This window comes from Cottoperca gobio, chromosome 6 (assembly GCF_900634415.1).
Source record: "Cottoperca gobio chromosome 6, fCotGob3.1, whole genome shotgun sequence".
NCBI classification, from domain to species: Eukaryota; Metazoa; Chordata; class Actinopteri; order Perciformes; family Bovichtidae; genus Cottoperca; species Cottoperca gobio.
In genome coordinates, this window is record NC_041360.1 from 12,033,591 (window position 1) to 12,057,951 (window position 24,361).

A 24,361-nucleotide genomic window follows, 5' to 3' on the forward strand; every position below is an offset into this window, starting at 1 on the left:
GTCAAGTGTGACCTTAGACAGCAAAGGTAGATTTTTGTGTTTCTTTGTGACAAGCATACTTATTCACAAGAAATGCTGAAGCGCAAATACACAGAAAAGTTAGAGATGGGGGCGGGAGTGCTGTTTTCTAGGCCTATCCAAATCCATCAGACACAGCTGGGAGATTTGAAGTGCACAATGCTTGATACATTACGTATCCAAGAACAAGCAAATGATGGATTGTAGCACGATGTTCCTAAGCCTATTTATAGTTGATATTTAGATTTATGATAGCCAAGTAGCCACATGTTTCCAAGGTAAACGACACACCTAGCTCCGTGGCAGACAGGGACAGAGCTGTAGATGTCTGCCTGACAAACAAGATGTGACCCCCTGAGACCTTCATCTCTCTGCGCCTACTAATTGACTTGTTATTGATCAACTCAAAGACAGTATGATTTATGGGAAAGAGGACTTGTGGAGACAGCCACCTGGCATGGAGCGGAGTGTTATGAATGTGAGGAGCAAACCCTGGGGGAATAGAGGCTGCAGTTTAGGAGGACATACAGGAGTTTGCAATGCGCCAGTGAATTGACACCTTGCACTATAGGAGGGGGTGTTTTTTCTGACATGATGAATCCAAACAACATCCAATGTGTGTGTGTGTGTGTGTGTGTGTGTATATGAGCTGTGTTGCAGGTGTGTGCAGTGGGAGGGATGAGTGGGAATATGGCAGGGGCATAACATGTGTTTGGGGAAAGGGGAGGGTGGAGTAAAAAAATGGTGTTGGGAGGGGATGTGTGTCTATGTTTGTGAGACTGTGCTGTTGTGTAGGTGACGCCAAGGACCAAGACTAAACAAATACAAAGTAGTCCTACTAATCCATCCTTGAGAAACTTCAGAATCATTACTTTCGGGCTCTGTGTGAGTAAAACAAAGAGACAGACAGGCAGAGAAAGGCACCGAGAGGGAAGGTGGAAGAGGTGAAAGACAGAGAAGGGGGATATAGTAGTGATCTTGTGTAAAGGAGTTGCACAGGATAACAGGCTTAGCTCAGAGTGGAGAACACAAAAGGGCTTAAGGCTGATTGCAGGCTGTGACAAGGAAAGGGGCAAAGAGATCAAGCCTTCCAGGCAGAACTATGTAAGCCAAAGGTCCAAAAAAGACCCCCTGACAGCTCAAGTCACATGGTAGCTTAAGGAAAAGTGTCAATAGCAGAGATGGACAATGAATGAATTCTACAGCAGCGTCGGCATCTTCCTCAAAGGGAAACAAAATGTCAGCATCGTCCACATTTGAATAGACCGGCCGAAATTGCTGCATAATATTTCTAAATGTCAAGAAGAATGTAGGCATCTTTGTGATTGTATTCCGGGTAAAGAGGGCATTTCGCTCTCATATTTCCACCCAGTGTTATGGAATAAACTGGGCATTCGCTATGCAAATGTGTAAATGCATTTTCATAGCACGTTCAACAACTTCTTTAGCCTCGCCCAGCCAATTCTCAGTGAGTCTGTCCACCTCGTCCATCCCTCATCCGGAAACATGATTTGGCAGATTAATACTCAAAAAGGTAGACTTCAATGGAGCGCTATTTGTCAAAGTTACCTGCCAGAACAAACCCCTTACCCCACTACTCAAATCCCCCCTCATTCATCTCCCATGTCTCTCCCTCTCAAAGTCTTGTTTCCCTCGTCTCGCCTCTCTCCTTTCACCCTCACCTCAGGTTTTGTTAATAATCAATTATGTGATTATTCCAATGAGGTGATTAATTACTGGCTCTCCCTCCCTCTGTAACACAGATTAGCCTGCTTATAATCACACACTGACAGCCAGGGGACAGTTGAGTTGAGTGATGCAGTCTCGGGGCCTCGCGTGACCCTGTATGACTCGGCTGCGTTTGTTGTCGGCTCATCCTGACTGATGGAGCTTTAACAGAGAGCAGAGACACACCACAACATCAGAGCAGCTACAAATAACATCCCCCGCAAGCTACTGGCAGCATGACACCAAAATATCTTCCATGTCCAGCTATCCAGATATACATTTTATTGGATAGTTTAGTCTTGGGACCGCATTAATTAGTTCCAAGTCTTGCATTCTATCTCTCCTTAAGGCATTGCAGAGTTATTTTGGTTTTGGGCCGGTTCCATTGATCTTCTTAGACAATATAGAGAACAATTTAAGGGACAACCTTTAAAAACAAAAAAACTGTTAACCTAGCAAGATAGGCCAGATAGAGGTCATTGATGTGCAGATATTGCAGTGAAAGTGTGATTGTGCTGGAGTTCATACTATGACCCTCCGAGAGGCAAGATCTGCATCTGAGCAATCCAGATGGATGCTGATCCACTCGCAGTAAACCAAATGAAATTAAACCCTAAACCGGATTCAGGAGCACTAGAGTAGAGTGGGGAATCAAGACCAAGACCAGTATCTTTAATCCAAATAACAATGCTCTTTAATTCTGTGTTAATTAAATGTAGATGTCCCTGATCGAGGAGCAGTCCCTTTGATGCCAGGGGACCTCCAGTCACATAAACATCCACTCACTGGATTTGTCTTGTGTTTAACCATGTATTAGTCCTCTTTCCCCAAACTGTCTGGTGCTGGTTTACACAGAAGGTCTGTCAGCTGAGGGATAGTAGCTTGCAAACAACGATTTCCAACATTCAGCATCCTCAAAGGGAGGATTTCTTGGCAAGTTGGTAAACACCTTAATAAGTGGGCTACATCCGTACAGTTTTCAGATGAAATGAGAGTGAATTCTCAGCACTAAATTTTACACTATTTGTTCCTTGACTGGTCATTCTTCCTCTTTCACTTCCCCCACTCCACCCCTTACATCAATGTAATGAGCAAATCATGGCCACATGGGAGAGATGTAGAGAGAACATTTGCTCCCATTATGTGTCAAGGACAGTGAAAGGAGTAGTGCTGTTGTCTGTCAACTCTAACCCCTAAATGTCCGTGGTCTTAACTTCCAACCAAACACAATGAGCTCTTTTCCTACACTTAGATCTGCTTATTATTTCCCTGCCTTTAACTACAAAGTCCATTAAAGGAAATGTCAGGACAGCCGTTCCCTTTTCTGCTCTAACTCTGCCAGAGCTCAGACAAGGGTACAATGGCCAGAGTAACATGCGACGATTCAAGGCTGATTTAGAGTGACTGGTCTTAAACCCGACTTATAGAGTACAGTAATTATAGGAGGTGAAGGGAGGGGCTGTGAGGGATACTGTGAATAGGTGGGGGCTTGGTGAGGGAGGTTGTTGTCCTTTGGCAGCCAGTCCAGTTGAAGAGAGAAATTACTATTGGAGCCAGAACCTGGGTAGTGGACCATTTATCAGCCAGTCATCGCAATGATTCACATGATCCAGTGGGGAGCCATTATTTTACCACCGCGCTCCCTCACGGCAACCTGCTAGTGGCGAGGATGATGATAGCTACGGGGTTTTATGAGCCCAGCAACAGACATACAGTATAGAGTAATTGTTTGAGAACAATAGTTTGGAAAGTCCCATCGCTTGTCAGAATTCACAGAATCATGCGTAGTCTGTGGATTGGACTACACAGAGAAAGAATTGAGCCATTGAGCCTTACTGAGGGGCATATGGCGTTTGTTCACTGCAGCAGAACACAGCGTTGCCTCAGGAAGGGACTGACAAACATGTGGTCCCTGTAGTAGCAGGGGAAAGTAGCTGGCACTGAATACATAAAGATCACAAATAAATACACCATCCACCTGCTCGGCGAGGGCTTTGGGACTGGGTAGATCCGAAGGCATTGATACAGTTTTGCATTTGCTTGTCTGCCTGTACAAGCAAGTATAACAGTCTCTGCATAAGCAAGTTAATTCCTTGCTGAATAGGGAATAGGAAAAGGAGCCTTGTGAAGGCCTTCTCATAATAACAATGATAAAAATGCAATTCTTCTATTCATACTCCCCCTCACTCTTCCTTTACCAAACTTACCTTTTGGCTCCCACGGGAGGGACATCATCCTAATATACACAGGTTTTCATCCTTTCCTTTTTGTGAAAGACCCACAGGAGAGGGAGAGAGATGGGGACTGTTTATTCAGTCAGATGGTCTAACGTGTGTGGAATAGATTTGAGCTAAAGAGGAAGCTGTCTACACAATGGCAGTTGGCATCACTAAGTGAGTGAATGATGCCATGTCCAAAATCACACCATGGTTGACTCATTGACTTTGCTCTATAGCGAGCAGTGAATTGAGATTTTGAATACTTATGAATCATCATCATCACTGACAGGTGACATTGTTTTAGTTATTATTTGCATTTGTGGAAGACTCCTGTCCACAGCCAGGTAAAAATGACAAACGGAGAGGAGGGATGTGAAAAACAAACAGTTTATTATTTAACACTCAGCCTTTTCAGCCAGTTCCAAACAATGTTGCTTCTCAGCACTGGGCCGGGCCCACTCTGCTGAGCCTTCGCTGCGGTCAAGCGTGTTCAGGGTGGTATGGCTGTGGGTCACTGTCATCGACCCTCCAGGACCCAGCCTACTGCAAGAAACCAGAACCAGGTTACCAGCATGCTTAAATTACATGTTGCTGATTACCTGATTCTGTCCAGCTGTCTGATCCCAACTCCCAACTCTCACCAGCAGACAGCGTCATGACCACACCCCACCGCCACAGCATTATTTGAAAATGCACCAAATCATTACATTTCATAGCATGAGATTTTATAAACAATGCATTTGATGGATTTGTATCTGCCTCAGCTGGGTACAGAACTGTCATTAGTTTTACAACTAAAAAGGTCTGCAGAGATATTACAGTTCACTCAGAAATAGGCCTACATGTCTGCACCAAATTTCACAGCAATCTATCCAATAGTTGGTTGGAACCATGGCTGTGTTACAAAACTTGTACCAATCTAACAACTAGAGATATATCGCAGGCGAGAACTTGAAGTCAGGGGACCCCTAGATGTCATTATGGTTCTGTGGACCTTGAATGTTAGTAAAAAAATAAAAATGTTTATTTCAATCTATTCAATAGTTGTTGAGATATTTCAGTCTGGACCAAAGTTTCCAACCTTAGAGCCACATCATTAGTGAGGCTAAAAAGTAGTGTACATGCTATAAAAAAAAAACTGTTCAAACCGTAGTGCACTAGGTAGCAAAGGAGGAGGGATTTGAGTGAGTGGGTGTTTGAGTATTTTTCTATTCTTTTTTACAGATCTCCTCATTGCTTTTTAGATTATTCACCCATGCAAAATTGTTTTCCCAAGATGGCTGCAACTTTGTCTCCATGTCTATCTTTTTTCCTCAGCCTCCTCTCACTTCACTTCGTCGTGCCATTCACTGTCATTGTGAAAAGGTGTGTGTGACTCCACTAGTAGAGCAGAGCCCATTATCGTAAATAGGCCAATAAGTAACTTCACACAACGTGTCTCCAAAGCAAGCACACTCTATATGCAAAGCAGAGGCGCACTGTTAAAGAAACTGGCGCCAAGTGATTATATTTGTAATTTAATTTCCTTGGTCACACAGAGATAAGAGAATAGAGCGGCTGCAGTTGGCTAGGGATGAATAGAGTGACAAGAATGGGGCTACAGCTTCATTGTCTGGACTGAGATGTCCGAGACGACACCACTTACGAACAAGGGCACCGGCGGGTAGATATGGTACATACACAGGGAGTCACAAGTCTAAACTCAAAGACACAAAAAATGTTAGTATCAGAGTCAGCAGAGAGACTTGTACTATGCAAAAACACCTGCAGTCTGAAATGGAACGGATGAATAGGATCGTCAAGAAACTCTTTTTTTCCCCTGAGGCAAGCTCTGTCTCTCCACTTTCTGTCTGACTCTTTCACACTCAGTTCTGCTGAGCAAATGTAATCAGCAGCATGGTCTGGGTGGGATGTCAGTCACAAAGAGCAACGGCTCATTGCAGATTCTACAGGCAAGATGAACCAGGTCCCTGCAAAAAAGACGGCTGAAGGACACAAGGTGTATTCTCCCGACATCCTCCCTCTGTCTCCTTCCCTCTGTCTGCTTTTTCTGAGATTGTAGAACTGCAGATATCAAATTTCCTGACTTTTCCACTTTCAAAGAGTGTCCACTTAAACTGATGACAATGCAGTGGAGTGCACAATACTGCAGTGGTCACACTGATTTTGACTAAATCAGAACATTTAGGGCTATAGAGAGCTGGCGGTGAGCGAAAGGTACAAAATCCATCAAAATCTGACACCACACATTGCCGCATAGAATTCAGGGTCAGTGTGAAACTGGTTTGTGACATTTCAAATCCTTTTAGAGTTAGATTCAGATTTAGCCAGCCACTACACATTGATATATAACACATATCAAAATATACATATAGACAGTAAACAGAATCTTCATGTACACATTCATCCAATGTTCTCAGCTCACAGCCGTGTCAGCGAGGCAGATTGTTCAGGGTTGCTATTGCAGCAGAAAGAACAAAACTCCTGCTGAAGCAAGCTCTTCTCAATTCAAGTGTTTTGTATCTCCGAGCAGATGGAAGTAATGTGACATGTTGGTTTAGGGGGTGATCAGTGTCAATTGATAGTGTGAGTGCCAGGCGTGTGATGGCTCTGAGGTTTGTATCTGATAGTCTGGGAAGGCAGATGATTTTGGAGGCAGTGCGTGTGAAGCTGGTAAGTTTGTTTTGGTTGGAGATGGTTATCATGGAGGAGAGGCAGGGGAAACAGTACAGATGGGTTGAATAATTATGATTTTGTAAAACAGGAGGTGGGGGGAAGCACACTTGCCGGATCGTTTATGGATGTCAGTGGTGTGTTGATAGAAACTGAGATTACTGTCTATGATGAGTCCGAGATATTTGAAGTTGCTCACCTGCTCATGTCTTACTATGGGTGGAGGTGGAGTTCAGTCCAGTGTAGGGTGTGTTTGATGTGCTAATTACCAGTTATTAGAAAGGGACTGAGGACACAGCCCTGAGGGGCTCCGGTGTTGGTGATGACAGTTGATGTTACTGTGCTTATTCTAACAGCTTGTGGTCCGTCAGCCCGGTCTCATTCCCAGGGTGTCAAATACTGACGTTTTCTCACCGCACTCTGCATCTGATACCGACGCACAAGACGTCCTTTAGCATCTGTGTGAGACGCACCTGGTTTTCAAGTAACTCCAATGTAAAACCATACGCGGCAATATTAGACAATCAGAGCAAGTGCTCCTGAAATCAGGGGACGTAGTTTAAAGAGCAAAAAGTCAGTATAAGGAGGTCAATTAACCCAGGGACTTTCACCCAGGAGACTGCTGTTTATGTCCCATTACGTTACATGACAAACATACTTATTTTAACCCAAATCACAATCTTTTACTAAAACTAACCAAGTAGTTTTGTTGCCAAAACATAACCATGTCTCATTTTTATTCACAGCGTTAACCTAGTGTTTACTGCAACTGTGGTGCAGCGTCATCATCTGACTTATAGGGGTACCAAGTGAATTAAAAAGTGACGCCATAGGCCTGATCACGTATATGAGACGAGTTGGTAATGAGAACGGGTTGGGTCTGTTGCTGATGAAATTGTGAAGCCAGTGGATTAGGAGTGGAGGGATGTTGAGATGCTGAAGTTTTTTGTTCAGCTGGTGGTGTCGATTTGTGTTAAAAGCATAGCTGAAGTCAGCAAAGAGGAAGGAGGCAAGGTTGCCTGGTGATTCGTGACTTTGGAGCAGGTTGTGGAGGAGACACACAGCATCCTCTGTCCCTCGTTTGACCCTGTAGGCAAACTGATGAAACTATTGGACTGAGTGCAACTGGTCGGTAGAGGTTAGGTTCTAAATGGCGAGGTTTCTTGGGTACTGCTATGATGTTGGATGTTTTCCAGACTGGGAATTGATGCTGTCCTGTAGGATTCACAGAAGATGGAGTATGGGTGAGAGCTCCATGGCACAGAGTTTGAGCACCCTAGTAGGGATGCCAAATCTTCTCTGTCCCTTTGTTCTCTATTCTGTCCTCCTCTCCTCTTCATGTCTATTTCTCCCTTGCTGTCTAGTCTTTCTGCGTAATTCCTCAGCATCTTTGACTTTGAACCCAACAGCATTAATCTGTCAGAAAAGTTACAAATGTTCTAAGTAAACCACAGGGAAATAAAACTGCAAAATGCATGGAGGGCTCGCTTTATTTCATAATTCATCATTCTCCCGGATCCAGCCAAATAAAACTTGACTTATTAGGTAGTCCGGCACATTCTGGCTCAAAATCCTCTGAAATATGCTTGAGAATATTAATCACACTTTGTCTACCTCACAAATAATAATCAAACACACACAAGCTTCTTTTTTTTGGATGATTTCAGAGAGCAGTGTTTCCCACATTTCACCAGTTTTCGTTGCAAGAGGCAAAGTGAAAGATGTTACACCAGCACCACCAAAAGGCAAAGCTGAAAACAACAGCTTGCTGTCTTTACCTCCAAAATACAAACTTAGAGCACAGAAGATGTGATTACGGTTGTTTTGCTATGTTAGCCAGCAAGTTTATTCATATATCCCAATGAACACAAACACACAGGAGCAAAGAGAGACACACACTTTATACTGGGGGGCGGTGGGATTGAGTCAGTGCAGTAATTAGTAGGACATGGCTGTATAATTGGTCTCTAATTGATATGAAGAGCAGCGGTTTATCCCAAGTTGTGTTCTACACATGCTGCCGGCCGCGGGCAGGAAACGCTAGCGGCCTGCTCAATCTTGGTGCCATCTTCTGATTGATGTCTCTGTAGCAAATGCCCTTCAACAATCAGTACCCACAATCTCTCTGTGTCTACCAGGCCACCTGCCTATCTGTGTGTAACATCTATCATTCATCTGTCATTTCATCTTTTGTGCCTAAACGTGTCTATCTCTTTCTTTCTATCTCCACATTGATTTGGCCCGTCTTTCTCTGAAGGCATTCTCAACCTTTGGTCTGATATTCTCAGGAAGGTGAAAGAGCAGTGTTTGTGGTGGTAGAAGGTAAAAAGTGCAGGGTTTATTTATGACAGACTGGCAGCCATGAAAGACTGCTTGCTTTCAAAGGCTCAGACAGCACCCACAGGGGGAAATAAAAGTAAATTTAGATGAAAAAGAAATCCATTTTTAAAAGTACTTTTATTTACAAACAATACCTGCACCCTCAATTTAGCAAATGAGGATTAAAGAGGTTTCTTTTAAGAATTAGAATTGAATTAAAATAACAGTCACTGCTGAGAGGCAGAGCTGGACTAAAGAGGTCAACACAGTATATTGAATGCATTTGAAGTTTGGGTGGGGAAGCTCTTTAGAACAATTCTGCTCATGGATCGAGTGCTGATGCAAGACGACCTTCAAGGACATTCCCCTCATTTACACAGCAATTAAGCACTACCCTGTTGGTAAATTGAAAAAGAGACAAAAATCCTCTGTGGATTTAATAACAAACTCATTACCAGGGCCCAACAGGGCGGAACTGCCTTTTAATTAGAGCAACACCTGATTAACGCCCAATTAACAGAGCCAGAGCCACTTAATTCTTCCCCACTTTGGCAAGTTGAGCACATAAACATAAGCCGTCCAGAATCAGAGTGCTTCCTCTCCTTCTGGGTATGTGTGAGAGAAAAGTAAATTACGACTTTGGAGGCAGTCTGTTGTCAGGTGGTCCAAGTGCTCTGCAATGCTGCACATTCAAAGGGTACATTTTTCAAAAAGGATACACACGTAGGACTGTCTGGCAAAACCTCTGCTTCACAACACATGCAACTACTGGTGGGCTGATGTAGGACAACTGTCCAAGAAGTTAACCATCACGCTCAGACATATGAGCTCTCGTCCCTCCCACCCTCACCTTTGATACAAACACACGTTATGGTTGTAAACTTGTGAAACTTTTTATTGAACTGTGAAAGGGTGGGGACAGCACATGATCAGCATTGTCAAAGTACGCTTTGTTGCACATACCATATACCGTACGACAATTAATTGGTAATAAGATAAGGGATCATTGAAAGGGGGTATGACTACAGATATGTGTGCTAATTATTACTAATCATCAGCAAACACCTTTGATACCTTTTATAGGAAAGCACCACAGGAACACAATGTGTATTTGCTGTGAGTATTTGCCATATATATATATATATATATATAATGTTATGATGTCCCTGTACACAAATAATCTATTTTTCTTTTGCTGAGGACTGTCAAAAGTGTCACATGGGAACCACAAGGTGGCTCTGTTTTTAACATTCATCAACTACATAGCAGCTCCCGCTGAAATATTCAGTTACCGGTACTAGTTGGATGTTTAGGGAGTGTTTTGTTGACATAAAGCCAACTGAAACCCCCACAGCTGGATCTGTTCCTCGTCAAACCTGGACAACGCTTTATGAAATGTAAAACTTCGCAAACACCAGTGTACACATGCATACTTTGTCAGAGAACAGTTGTCATCTTACATTTGGTGCCTACTTTCAGTATTGTTGATTGTTTTTATTTCCTTTCAGTCAATACTGAAAACAAAGTGGAGAATAACCACCACGATCAGCTCTTCAGGAAGCTGAAGCCTTCAGTCCCACTGACTTTCAGGATTCAGTCTTAATTCCTCTGGCAAACATTTAACTCCCAACACAGTTAATCAATATCCAGTCTGGTTGTATAGATCTACAAAGCAGCGAGGAATTGCTGGTTTCTCGTTCAGTCTGAGTGGGTTAATGTGCAACTTACACATTAACATTCATTTGCTCTGTCATGTCCTCATTTCTGGACTCCACACAAGGCCATTAGGCACCAGGGTAAAAACCATCGCTGAACGAGCATTTAGTGTGCTTAAGTTGAGAGGAAATCCGCCACGACTCCACAGCCTTCTCTAAGTCTGGTAGGATGTCGGGCACAACAGCTTGCTCAGCTATAAAGACTATCATCTCCACGACCAACAGCAGGACCCAACCTAAAGCCCCTAGCCAATAGGAGGAGCCGAGGGTGGAAAAGTCTTGACGGATTTCTTCCCTGTGCTGATAGGTGAAAAAAGACCAGCTGAGGAGGAAGAAGAAACCTATAGAAAGAGCAGAAAAACGAGTCAAATCAAGTATCAGTGCGGGGAAAAGATAAAAGTCATTAAGGTCAATTATTACGTGCCTGGAGCTTTAGAAAAGAGTTTGTATGATAATGAACTGCAATTCCAAGGAAAGTAAAAAGTCTCTTTAAAAACTGCTGCCCTGCAGGGTATGGAAATGAGTAGTACATAAAATAATTTCTGGAGGTGTGGGTTTGACATGAACTACACAACACAAAAGGCTATTTGGAGGTTAATTGGAAATGGGGCTATGTTTTACTACTTCACTTGAAATGTATATATTAAAACTCCCAGAACAACAGCAGTCTAATAATTAATTTAGTGAAACACAAAAACATGGTGTGTGGCTCAGGCAAACAACTGTATCACGTATGCTGAGCAGTGCAGTGGTGTTACCTGTAGAGGCCATGGTGAACAGCAGCAGAGTGCTGGGGTAGAGGGCCTGTCCTGCCATGAGGAGAGAGCGAGTGTTGGAGTAGGAGCGCACTGTCTCAGATGTCCAGCAGAGGGCAAACACCACACACAGACCACCAGTGCTCACAGCCATGAGGAAGGAAACAACTCCAAATACTCTCTCTGCTTCCAGGGCTGGAAGACACACAACGACAGACACACAAACACAGTTCAAAATGAGAGGAAATGATTGATATGAACTTTAATTTGTAATGGAAAATGTCATATGTCCATGTTAAATTCTTATTGTTTTAATAATTGGTTCATTAAACTTCTGTCTTGCCCAGCATATCTCTGTAACTTTATTTCTTCCAACCATATTCTTCTTGTGGCTATCCCAAATGGGTGAATCTTTCTCCTCTCCCCTCACAGTTTTATTTTGTCTATTTAACACCTGCAACTGTGGGAACTTTCCACCCCTTCCCCTCAATTGTATTCTTGCGTCTACCTAATATCTGCCACTGTCTGAATCCTCCACCCCCTCCCTTCTCTACTCACTGACTTTTTGGGTCAACTGTGTAAATCTTCCTCACCCAGACTGCTTGCACTCTGTATTATTGTATTGAACCTTCTTTGCAACTAATAAATACTCCAAAGACACGCTTATTTCTCAAGAATCTTCATTTTAGTATTATAGACTTCACTGGTCATTTGTATAAGACGACTTAAATTAAACTTTCCACCACAGCTACATTACGTTTCTACTATAAATAGCATGATGAAGTGAAACATGTGGAAGTGATGACACCCTTCTGGATGTATCACCAAACACCTCCTTGCATACAACTGAAAACCAAGAGTAAAATCAAGAGTTAATGTACTTTTGTAGGTAGTTTTCATGAGCTCACACTACATTACATTCATTCTGAAATTGTGTTAGCCCTACTTCAACAGTATCATAGCAGTTTGTAACTGAGATAAATAGTCCCACATTTTTGCCTGTGACCAAGCAAATATTAACAACAATATTTATCTACTCTCCAAATGCCCTTGCTGGAACATTATGTGCAGATACATCCGTTTATGTTCTCAGCAATGTTTTTTCCCTCAGGTCATGTTCAATATACGTTTCCCTGGGTCAACATGTTCAAACCACCTACGTACAGCTTACATGAGGGAAAATGTAACTAATTGGACAGCTAAAATATTTTACAGCTACTTTCCTATTCCATTTTAGTTACTTGTTATTGGACTAATTCATTTTACAATACCTTTGGTGTAACTCTTGTTGTTGTTTTTTCTAATGTATATTTACTATCATTAAATGTCTTGACAAATACTGTTCTTATAGTTTGACATTCGCTTTGAATTAAAACCTTTCAGGTAAAAAGCAGTCTTCAAACATATTTTGGAAGCGGATTATCTCCTGTGGCGCCACGCTAAGCGAGGGAGAGGATTTACACTACTCTAGATTAATTCTGAAAGCGTGTTTGCAGAGTCACAGTGTGATTAAAATACAACTAACAGGGGAAATCATGTCTTATAGTTAACAATGATGAGAAAAAAGATGTAGCCCAGCTGACAAACACCAGTTGACCAAGATTTCAGCACATAAGCCTCCAGCTAAGACTTGTGAAAGCTCAAGAAAAGAATGCACTTCTCTGGTATTGGAGCGAGCTCAAACTTGTTCACTGTCTCTTAGAAGCTCCTGTGCAACCCAAGGATTTTTCAAATGCCCGTCCTGATGTTGATCCCCTCTAGAGATTCAGAGGTGTGATCAAAAGCAGTATCTTATCAACACAGACATGTTTATGCCTCATTAAATATGCCGCCCTACCTCATACATTTTATTCCACATGTTATACTGCCTGTCAGTCACATTTAACCTAACCCTGAGTGACAACTTTAGACAGATGACACATTTGATTTGTTGACTGCAGTAAAAATGTCAAAGATGTAACTGAGGCTCGTTGCTCACCGTTGAAGTCATTGCCACCTTTACGATTTGTCTGGTCACTTTTAGTGTTATTACACTGAGTCCAGAGTCCCCTATCCTTCATCCAGAATGGTGTGCAGACTGCGTAGCACACACACAGGCAACCTGCCAGCCCCACACAGGACTGAGCGAACCTGAAGCGACTGATTGAGTCCCCCAGCTCCAGCAACTTCATATTTCTACACCACTGAGAGAGAGGCAGGGAAAACAGACAGGAACAGAGGAAATAGAGGTGTAATCAGAGTGTATGGAAGTTGAGTAACAGAAGGAAATAACCTAGTCATTTAGTTCATATAAATTAGCTTCAAGAATGTAGAATTGTAATCAAAGTACTCTTCTTACCTGTGTTGTTGTAGAGAACAGAAATGTTTCAGGAACAAAACTATAAAGTTAGTTCTGTGTTCAGGTAGAACAACATTTACACTACAGGAACTACTTAAGAGTATGGTAACAGCTGTACAAACACTACTGTGCTAACAGAACACACTACTTGTACCACACTACTGCTCAGGACTACAAGCCCTCACTGGCAAATTAAACATGTCAGTGTTACTCCGCCTCTGCTGCAATGGAAACTCCCCCAGCCAACAGCCGAATTTCCCCCTAGAATTCTCCACTGTAACCCACCAACTCACACTGTAGAGAAAGTGAAAGCACCAACAATGGCTGGAAGAAGTAGTTTGTGTATAGCTAACATTAAGAAACAAGCCATAAATAATAAATGAACATTAAAAGGAAGTTGAGAGGTCTAACATCCCTTGATAATTGAGACACTCTGTAACATCAGTATACCACTCAGATATCTGTTTATGTCAAATGTAGAGACTGTGTGGGGGGTGTCGGCATGTCATTATGCGTGACAAAACCTTTAAGGAAATCCCACTCTCGGTTTCTCACAGCGGGGCACAGTGAGATATTAGATATCTCTCCGCTTCGTCATACCACCCCCTTCGCTTGCCTCTGATGCAACGGGACGGCACACACAGACCACCATAAAGAAAGTGTTGGAAAAAACATCACTTCGACATGCCTTCAGTACAATTCTGTACAATTTAAGATAGTAGATATATTAAAATAAAAATATAAACATGTTTAAGTCAATTGAGATGTACTCTAAATGAATTATAGTCAAATAAGGACAATACTTAATTCCTTTATTCACAGATCATTAACTTTACAGAAATACATTCTGATAAAATAAAGTGCATATGACAAAATAATAAAGATGTACAATTTAGAATACGATTAAAATGTTTAACAATAAAACGCAACTGATTTGGTTGATTTACATTTGGCGTTCACAAAAGAAAGCAAGGCTGTCTCCTTAAGCAGCTTAAAAATAAGGCCTCAAGATTCAGATAGAAAAGTACTCTGTCATGTCCTTCCATCCTGGCCTTGCCTGCTTTCCTTTCCTTCTTCTCTCCTCTTTAGTCAGGTGTTTGTGTCAAGCTTTTCACCATAAACGCAGGGACTAAGACGGATGCTGAAGTACTGCCTCTTGAAAGCTGGCAGCTACATTTGTGCATGTTTATCCTAAGCTTACTTTCTGGCTTTTTGCAGCAGGGCCTTGAATACATCAAGAATCTCTGGATCCTCCCCAGCAGACAGCTCTGGAGTGTTTTTCTCCAGCCAATCTGAGGCGTGGATCTGGTGCCTGAGAGTGCCAATCAGAGAGTCCAGACTGTCTGCGGGCTTTGATGCTTGGCACTCCAGCAACACCAACTCCTCGGTGGCCAGCGAGCCTGTGTCAGGAACAGGGCTATCCTTCTCCTTCAGCTGGTCCGATGACTTGCTCTGGGGTGGTGATGTTGAATTGACAACCGCAGCATTGTCTGAATCTACACTGTCCTCTTTCTCTGATAGGTTGCTTTCCTCACAGGCTTCTTTGATAGAGAGGGAATCGGGGCTGCTGCTTTTTTCTTCAATTTCTTTCAAGGCGGCACCAATTCGCTTCAGGCCTGAAATCAAACATAAAACATTAACAGAACAAGTCAGTAACTATTATCCGACCAATATCTAGTTTAAGACAGCAAAGCAGGAGATCAACTGGAATAACACAAACCATTGGCTGAATAAATGAAGTAATATATATGATCTAATCAATGTCTAGTATAAGGCAGAACAACTTTGAACACTTGACAAGTAGATATCAATATTTCAAAACGTATTATAAAAGGCAGAGAGTAGCTGAACGATCGAGAGGGCATATTACCCTACAGACTGACCGAGCTGAAGGTGGTGCTGTTGGTCGGAGAAGACAATGCGGAACCAGCCGGGCGTGGAGCAGGAGAAAGCCTGACCACAGCTCAACACCACCTTGTGTCTGAGGAAACGCTTCCACAGGGAAAGCTCCTCCTCAAACGACGACTCTCTGAGGTACTGCCAAAAAGGGAGAGACAGAAGTGACACATCGAGCCTACGGTCCACACACACACACACACAATGTTTTTAAGAAATAGATGCGGGGTTATTTTTGAATTAGTGAGAGTAAGAACTGAAATATCAGCGCCAACATCTTAATGTGGCGGTGATCTTGGTACCTTTCTGAGGTCAACCCAGACATACAGTGCAGCAGGTCTGTCCAGGTAGGGAACGCCCATACTCCGCAGCTCTCCTGTCAGGTAACTGTGAGCAGCTTTCAGTCTGCCCCTGTTCTCGGGCAAAAATACCTCGCTGATCCACTCTGGAACACGAGAGTGTGAAGTGACAATAGGTAGGTGTAAATTAAATGTTACAAGTCTTTGCTCAGCAGAGAAGCGCTGTGCTCCTGTCATATCAGAGGAAGTCTAAAAAGGGAACATTATCTCGAGTAAGTAGGAGAATAAAGCACAAAGCACATGTTTGAATTATTGAAAAGCTGGCATCCAAAATAATTAGAATTTATACCAAACAAATAGCTTCCTATGAACAAGGACAGCTGTTTGTCTTAGTTTTAATTACGTCATTACCAAAAGGGGGTTGATGCAAGGATTATTTTTTTTATAAAAATAATATTTCATTTATATAGCACACTTTAAAATACAGCAACATCTAAAAGGTGCTTAACATAAAAGGGACACAGTGACAGTACAGTGTTTAAAACCCCAAAGAACAATTTGATAATAAGAGATAAAAAAGGATACTTCTGTACTTTTTTCACCAATTCGTGTATACGCATGCAGACAATTTGGACATACTAACAAATACAAAGGCAACAACAGAAGTCATTGATTTATGAAACATAGAAAGGACACGTTCAGGTACCGGGACAGCATGTGAAAAAGAAAACCCTGTAAAAACTGAAAAGGAGAAGGCGAAAACAAAAGCGAGAAGGAGAGAATTGAGATTATTTTCTCAATACATTGTGTTTACAAAAGCACATGGGGAGCCTTGATCCGTACCTCTGTCCTGAAGCAGTTGTGCTACCTGCCGCTGTGTGGTTCCAGATATACCGTGGAATGAGCCCAGCTGAGCCAAAGCCTCCACGAGGTCTCTGTTCTCGGTATAGAGAGTGCCTATTCTGAATCCTGCCATTGCAAAGTCCTAGAAACGACAAGAGGAAGTATATGAAAAAGACCGGTGAAAGCAAACACCCACTGGAGAAAAGCTGAGATTTCACTGTACTGTGAGCAGGGATATAAAAAGTGTCACAATGGCACACTCTCATGCAGCACAGTACGTACCTTGGTCATCCCCCACATTACATGCGTCCTCTGTGGGTTGGGCAAACTGAAATAAGTGCACATCGTTAGCAGTTAAGAGGTTGTCTTCAGTCACAGTCGTTATGATTAAGGGTGTAATAGAGTAATCATGCAGAGGTTAGGCTCATGAAGTACCTGTCTATACTGAGGACACTGTGAAAGGCGACAGATTCATCAAAGACCGACAGCATGTACACTTCATCAACGATAGAGTGGAGCTCATTTCTAAAGCAGGAAATCGGAGAGAAAGATAAAGAGAGAAAGATAATAAAATATATACAGTGCATCATTACTAAACCGTGGTTTTATATTGGTAATGATTGTTTGTGACAAATGAAAATGCAACAGAAATGTAAAATGGTCCCTTCAACGTCCTGCATCAGTGTAAAAGCACTGTGGTTTATGGTTACAACAGCTCAGTGCCTGCAAGCGTCTGAGTAGGGAATTACTCTGGCAAGATCATTTAGAAAACAATAGATGGTGCAGGAGACTCTTTGGCACATGGCTGCACTTGACAATATGCTGATGGTTAGGAGAGGTGATAAAACTCCATCAAGAGCATTTGATATTCCACACACGGGACAGAGCTCTCGGCCCGTAAAAATAAAAGAGTACACACTAGGAACTGTATGCAGTGCTTTGGAGATGTGCTTAAAGGAGCCACAGGACTGCCGGGAGGATTACAGTGTTGGGCAACAGTGTGAGATAATAGTGGGGCAAAGATACCTTTCGGCAAACTCCAAGAAGGCAATCATCTCTTCCAGGGTGTAGATCTCAGCCAGAGGGTTGTGGGGGTTCATCAGAATAACACCCCGGATAGTCAAACCCTAAAAAAGGGAACGGCCAGTTTTTTTAATAAATATAAATGAGTCTTCAGTCTTTAGAAATAAAGCAGAAAAGAAAAATCACTGTGGAAAAATAGGTCTAAAATAAGAATTTTGTCTCAGCATTTTTGGAGTGGTTTGGTCTTTCTTTAAATATTCATAAGGGCAAGTCCTTAAGAATAAATGCATTCATGACTTACCTCTTGTTTAGCCCTCTTCAGACCTTCCTCCAGTTTGCTCACAGTAAGGTGGAAAGGCCTGCTGTCTTTGCCATCGGCCTAAAAATAAAAGAATAACAAGGCAACATTGAAATTGGACAACTGACAATACACCTTACAGGATGCACTTAAAGGTGAATCCCATGTCCATATAAATGTGAGTTATATTGAATGTATATAGTAAAGCAGAACAAGTACATGTAGACCAAACATGTTAAGCACAAGCACATAGTGAGAACTGCAAGACAATACGGCGATGTGTTCTTACCTCACAGTCGAGAGGAACGTGAAAGAGTTTTACATCACTATACATATCTAGATCCTCAGTGATGACACCGTAGAAAGGAGTAGGAATGAGAATGGCATCTACAACAGGAAGAAAACACATTGACCACATGAAATTCCAAAACACATACATCCCCAAATAAACTTCTATTTAGGTTATGAGAGGGCATTTGGATTGCTTATTCAGAAGCAAATTCACTAATTAGTAACATTTGATAATCTAAATGTTCCTGGCATTTACCATCAAGGTTGGTATTAAATAGACAAACGTGGTCCGCTTTTTCAGGGTTATGATTTTCACAGCACTTAGAGCAAAAAATAACATAGCTTAAAATGAGGCCTTGCTTGCAGTGGCGCTTAAGAAAAAGCAATTTATGTAGCTGCCTAATGCTTACATTAGTGAAAAAGTTTAAATGATTATGCTACAACTTCCCCATTCTGTTGTTTTGAATATGGTGATCATTTTTAATACACAAGAGGCAAGACGAAAAAAAACTCCTGCTGTTATTGTGCACATTTGCATTCATAAAGAGTAGATAAGGATGTATTGTGTATGTCAGTGCATTCTGAACCTACCTTTAGGGTCACAAATCACTGCAGCGATACACGAGAACAGGGAACCACAGCCATTCATCACCACAACCTGAAACACACACATCCACCGTGTTATGAAAGACCCAGGGCACAGGAGGAGGCCAGATAAATATGCTACAAATTCATCCCCCTACTAAAACAACCGTTCATTACATTTGCGAATTAAGTTGATTACACAAAAAAAAAAAAGATATTAGTTCAGTTGCAGCATTTAGCGTCTTTATAATCATTACGAGTTAATCAGTTACATTAATTTAATTCCCTGCTTCCATCTTTGAGAATTAATGGCTGTTATCAAGAGTGTCTACTGCAGCAGCAGTAAAACATTTTTCTTATTAAGACTTATTTATTACATAATTTGCTGGACATCGGTATCAGTCATGAGCTGAGAACCTTCTTTACACAAATCACAGAAATCCAGAACGACTTGTTACACAGAGGCTTTAAGGCTCTGGCACCCACCACCCGCGGATTAATTGTTGGCAGTGAATTGTCCATGAGGTCATCGGCCAGAGAAAACGCACAACAGAGAGACAGTCGCTCGTAACTGCTACGCTTATATAAAAGCAACACTATTGGCTGTAGAACCTTATTCATGTCGACTGCACTGTTCGAGTCAGAGATGACGGAGAAACCCCCGTTAGCCACATAAACAACGAACTACAGTTCAGGATCTGGTGGCTTTTTGCTGGTAATTAAACTCACGCTGTCGTTTTAGTCCAGAACCGAACAATGGCTTAGCAGTCAGTGCTGGAAAAAATGTTTCCAATCGAATTGTGACCTTAAAATAGAAAGTCAAATGGAATCATGGATTTGGAGAATCGTGACACTGCTCTGAAAAAAGTGTTTTGTAGTTCACACTCTTGGAGATTATTTATATCTTTAGTACAGAATGTTGTGGGTAAAATATTGCCCACTATCTACAGTCATAATATACATGTTGTACAATATTTCCCTCTGAGAAACAGTAAGTACTGTAGTCCTGCCGAATGTAGATACGATAAAGAACCTCCACAAACTCCCTTAGGTTTTAACTGTCATTTCCTCCATACACACTATTCAGTATCTTATACTATATTATAAAGTATATTCAATTGACTGTAGCAGTTGTCTTACACAGACTGTCCATATTACTTGTGTTACACTCCAGCAGTAAAAGCAATAATCTGTCACTCACATTGTCAGCTTTCAGTGGGTTTGGAGAACAGCAGTAGTGAGTTAGGAACTTTGCAACCTCCTCTCTCAGGCTGAAAGGGAGAGAAAAGGAAAGGTTATAAGCGGGTTCTACTTTTAAAAAAAAACGAGCCACTCATCTAAAATGAAGATAAATGTCTAATCTCTTACAATGTATGTCCCCTCCAGTCTGAATACTGCAACAAGGACGGGTCAATATTTAGCATTTCAGGCTTGGTCAGCTGTATCAGAAAGGAAAATTCAATTAATTTGTGAATTCAGGCAGAATAAGTTTGATTACCAGGAGGCGGTTGCACTGTTAATATTACCCGTTTATGAAGAAGATCATAGCATAGTTTGTTCTCACTGGTACCCATGTTGATTATACCCTGGGAGTGAGAAAAAGAGTTTATAAAATAACCGTTAATGTGTCTGTCTGACAGCTGTAACTCATGAAAACTCACATCAGGGTTATCTGTATCGTGGTGTTTGTCCGTTGCATATTGGACATAGCCCTCCTGGAGAATGCCTTGATGCTGTCGGATGCTGTTGCCACGGTTGGACAGGTACGCGCTGGGGCCGAGAGTTTCTGCACCTCTCGCTGTTGCCAAAACACTCTGAAACATTTTGCAGGCCTTGATAGATGTAGGCGGTGTTGACTTTATCGTCTCCTGAGTGGAAACAGCCTGTGTAGTGGGAGCTTCTGAAGGTGGCTGAGATAAAGATGACGAGACAGAGGGGGCAGCTGTGGTCATCTGTGAGGCTGACAGATGAGCTAGGGGTGAGGAGGAGGGGTCAGTCGGTGTTGTCGCAGCGGTCGGAGCACCCTGTCTGACAGCAACCAATGCCCCCGTGAGCATGCTGAACAGGCGGAGCTCGTGCTGGCGCTCCTGTTCGGCCCTCCTCTCCTCCCGCTGTTCCCTGCGCTCCTCGGCCTGCAACTCTCTCTCCAGTCGCGCCTCCTCCAGGGAGAGGAGACGCTCCTCTGCTGACTGCTGCCAGTTCAGGAAGCTGGCCAATGCTTTATCCAGGCTCCTTTGACCGCCACACCTAGCATTCCCAAGGCCCCATGATGTTTTGCCACCCAGGCGACGCTTCCTCTGTCTCCCAGAGGCTGGTGTATGAGGACCATTTTTGCTGGGCAGCTCAGGTGTGTCCCGTGGCACAGGACCCCCAACAGCCTGTGAGGCGCCTGTGGCAGAACAGGCATTGTTCAGGTCACTAAAACCTGGGGATATGAAAGGGAGAAATAACTTTTAAAATACCTATCACCCTATAGTCTTATTTTAGTGACAGTAATAGTGACAATAACAATAATGATAGTATTTGGATTGACAACCTGAGGGTGAGATTCTTGCATTTGTTGAGCTCTCTCCTCGACCCAGAGAGTCCTCTGGCCCCAGTAGAGACTGACCATCAGTTTCCTGGTCCTCTCCAGATCCATAGTACATCTCAGGGGGAGCCGCACCTGAATTCAGCATGCTCTCCTCATCATCTTCACATTTAATATCCACTAAATCTCCAGGTTTTGGGGGGTGACCAAACAGAAACCCCCCTGAGGAAGTAGGACCAAAGGTACCTGCTGGGAGTCCTTGCAGGTATGCTTCAGGTCCACCCTGGCTCTGAAACACCTGTTGAGCTATGACAGCTCCGCCCAAGGAGGAGTAGGTAATAGCTGGTCGGTTCGCCAGCACCCTGTCCATCACATCATAGAACTTCCAGGACCTCATTTTGTGGTTGTCCTTAATGCGGCGGTACTCCAGCTTCATCTTTTTTATCTTCTCCCTGCACTGGTCACCGGTACGGTAGATACCCTTTTCACGCAAAATGTGGGCTATGCGGTCAAATACACGCTGGTTGCGCAATGAACTCTCCAATTCAATCTGGACCGACTCATCGGACCACAGCTGGAGCAGCTCCACTATCTCCGGGTCGGTCCAGTTGCTCCCTCGCTCATGCCTCCTGCCACGAAAGTCCATCCTCGAAGTCACAGGACGTATTCTGCAACACAAGATTAATAAACAAGCCTACCTCAGTCAATGCAACTTCAAGAACACCGAGAAGCCATGGGGCTTAAAGTGGTAAACAATAAATATATGTACGCTATTTACACACTTGTGTTTCCTCACCGTAAATCATAAGTGCAGCTCTTCGGAAACTGTGTGTGGAGCTGTCACTCAGATGCAGTGACATCCACGTAGGTCGACACATGTCACGGCCGGTTAACCCGGTTTGGACTGGTTTGGAATGGCAGAGCTTTCTTCGGCGGGTGCTAAAATGTATAATTCATTATTAGGAGCAAATGTGTCATAACTTGGCGAAATGGAGAACAGACACGAACAAAGATATCTACATCCGGGTTGACGGCACATGCGTGCTGTCCTTATTCCGGGATAACTTTGGTCCGTGCTAAAGGCGGAGCAGCTGAAAACGGTCTTTCACTTACGGGTAGACACAACCATGACATGCGGACTGAGAGCTTTGTGTTATGGCCCCCTCTACCGTACGATGTGCTTTTTAGTCATTTGTGTAAATTGAATAGACATCCAGAAGATGGCGGTCACACACAGCAATCAAACCAAGAGATCTGGAAAACAAGGATGTGTGTTTTGTATACAAGCGTAGCCCAGAAATCCTTTGTAAAGATAAAATAACAAAGACAGTGGTCGAAATCGACACAAACAGCCATCATTCGGGCAACAAAAAATGCGTTGTTTTACCATTAGACAAGCATTAATAGAGGCTATGTCGTTGACATAATTTTCTTGTTTATATGTATACTTTTTACTGTAATATCATAATTTATAATTTGATATAATGCAACGAATTCATTTATTTTACCTGCTTAAGAAGGTGAACTGTTAACATCGATTAAAAAGTGGATACACGTGAACGTAGGTACATTTATTATATGCTTTAATCCTGCTTCGGGCTACATAAAATCGGTTACCCGCCCATTTAAACGACCACGGTGACGCAAATCAAACACACCGGAGAGTCCAGTCGGCTCTAAACGTGACGTATTTCCTGGAGAATGTTGGTTCGTGGCAGTTTGTTGTCATCTCCATCCAGTAGTGAACCGTTATACTGTATTATTGGCACGTCGCCCCTTATTCTCCATTTTTTTTTCCTATTCGTGTATTCACTTTGCGTGTGTGAATTAATGCCAAAATAACGTTACTCTAGCCAGTAAAACAAGCCATGTGAAAGAAACCGTTAAAGAAATTACCGGGTGCGACGGCTGAAGTTTACTATGAAAATATAACCACGGTGGTGGGGGCAAGTTGGTGGCGGATAACAAGCAAGACCGGATAGTTGAATTCAGCACTTTTGGAGGATGATGGGCGTGTTCAGCTTGCATTATTATTCATCTCCTGGACCAAGTAGAGGACGTGCAGCCTCAGGTTAGATGTAAAGTTGAAAGTCAAGCCTCAGGAGAAAGGGGAGTCTTCGCCCGGAGGAGGAAGAAGAAGATAATGAGGAGACATGACGTCTCGTTTCTCATTGGCATCTTAGTTTTTGTAAAAAGCCACGAGTTAGATGTGCTCAAAGCAGGGAGGGGAGCTGTGGCAGAGTGGGTGGGAACAATGAGAGTAGTTGCGGAAAGCATGAAGGCTATTTTAGCATAAAGTCTCTGCCAGCGCTGCCGGCAGCTCTTACCAGTCCTCCCAGTCAGGTAAACCCTTCCCCAGTGTGGGTAACAGGCTTTCTTAATCCAGTATAGGTGGACCTTTTTCTGTTGAAGGAGACATGACTTGACCAGCTTTGGTCCGCAGCGCTTCCTCTCCGAAGTTTATTGTTGGTAAGATAACGGCATGTGTGCAACTCTTGTATTTATTGTGTAGGTTTCTGAAGCATGTCTCATTTGACTGTTAATTCAGATTAATGTGCTGCTTTCATCCCTCCTCTCTGTCTCTCTTGGCACACACTATTACATTATTCTTTTCTCTCTTATTCACCCTGAAGCTTTAATAGGCTAAATCCCTCATCAAGTACAAAATTGCTGTAATATATTTCAGTTAGTTCTGCTTCTCAGGCAAGGCAGATATTGTTTGCACTACACACTATTCCTCTTCACACTGGCATTAGATATGTGTGCCTATTTTAAGAAAAGTGGGCTCAGTTTGAACCAGCATGCTGAAAAACCCAACTTAAAGTAATCTA

The 24,361-nt window shown here is 42.7% G+C and overlaps 2 protein-coding genes across 2 annotated transcripts; both read right to left on the reverse strand.

The window, feature by feature from the left end:
• Nucleotides 1-9,825: 9,825 nt before the first annotated feature.
• Nucleotides 9,826-13,998, reverse strand: LOC115009847 (uncharacterized). The gene is made up of 4 exons (XM_029434113.1): nucleotides 13,766-13,998; nucleotides 13,406-13,610; nucleotides 11,431-11,622; nucleotides 9,826-11,013 (listed from the first exon to the last, which is right to left on the reverse strand). Exons 2-4 carry the CDS (start codon nucleotides 13,596-13,598, stop codon nucleotides 10,742-10,744), a joined length of 657 nt encoding a protein of 218 aa, XP_029289973.1. The 5' UTR covers nucleotides 13,599-13,610; nucleotides 13,766-13,998; the 3' UTR covers nucleotides 9,826-10,741.
• A 558-nt stretch (nucleotides 13,999-14,556) lies between these two features.
• accs (1-aminocyclopropane-1-carboxylate synthase homolog (Arabidopsis)(non-functional)) lies at nucleotides 14,557-23,720 on the reverse strand. Its single transcript, XM_029433419.1, has 18 exons — nucleotides 23,039-23,720; nucleotides 22,644-22,784; nucleotides 22,327-22,469; nucleotides 21,537-22,198; nucleotides 20,662-21,425; nucleotides 20,527-20,586; nucleotides 20,369-20,439; nucleotides 20,202-20,271; nucleotides 19,007-19,073; nucleotides 18,414-18,511; nucleotides 18,128-18,205; nucleotides 17,830-17,930; nucleotides 17,239-17,328; nucleotides 17,086-17,131; nucleotides 16,804-16,945; nucleotides 15,964-16,106; nucleotides 15,649-15,802; nucleotides 14,557-15,381 (listed from the first exon to the last, which is right to left on the reverse strand). The coding sequence occupies exons 4-18, from the start codon at nucleotides 22,174-22,176 to the stop codon at nucleotides 14,963-14,965; spliced, it is 2,943 nt and encodes a 980-aa protein (XP_029289279.1). The 5' UTR covers nucleotides 22,177-22,198; nucleotides 22,327-22,469; nucleotides 22,644-22,784; nucleotides 23,039-23,720; the 3' UTR covers nucleotides 14,557-14,962.
• Between the last annotated feature and the right edge of the window lie 641 nt (nucleotides 23,721-24,361).

Excerpts from the sequence above, each read along its gene's own strand:
- LOC115009847 (XM_029434113.1), bottom strand. The coding sequence starts at position 13,598 with ATGAAGTTGCTGGAGCTGGGGGACTCAATCAGTCGCTTCAGGTTCGCT. Across the intron at positions 11,623-13,405 it reads AGGTGGCAATGACTTCAACG|CCCTGGAAGCAGAGAGAGTA; the intron begins GTGAGCAACGAG and ends TGTGTCTTCCAG. Across the intron at positions 11,014-11,430 it reads GTTCACCATGGCCTCTACAG|GTTTCTTCTTCCTCCTCAGC; the intron begins GTAACACCACTG and ends CTCTTTCTATAG.
- accs (XM_029433419.1), bottom strand. The coding sequence starts at position 22,176 with ATGGACTTTCGTGGCAGGAGGCATGAGCGAGGGAGCAACTGGACCGAC. Across the intron at positions 17,329-17,829 it reads TTCTTGGAGTTTGCCGAAAG|AAATGAGCTCCACTCTATCG; the intron begins GTATCTTTGCCC and ends TTCCTGCTTTAG. Across the intron at positions 16,107-16,803 it reads ACAACTGCTTCAGGACAGAG|AGTGGATCAGCGAGGTATTT; the intron begins GTACGGATCAAG and ends CTCGTGTTCCAG.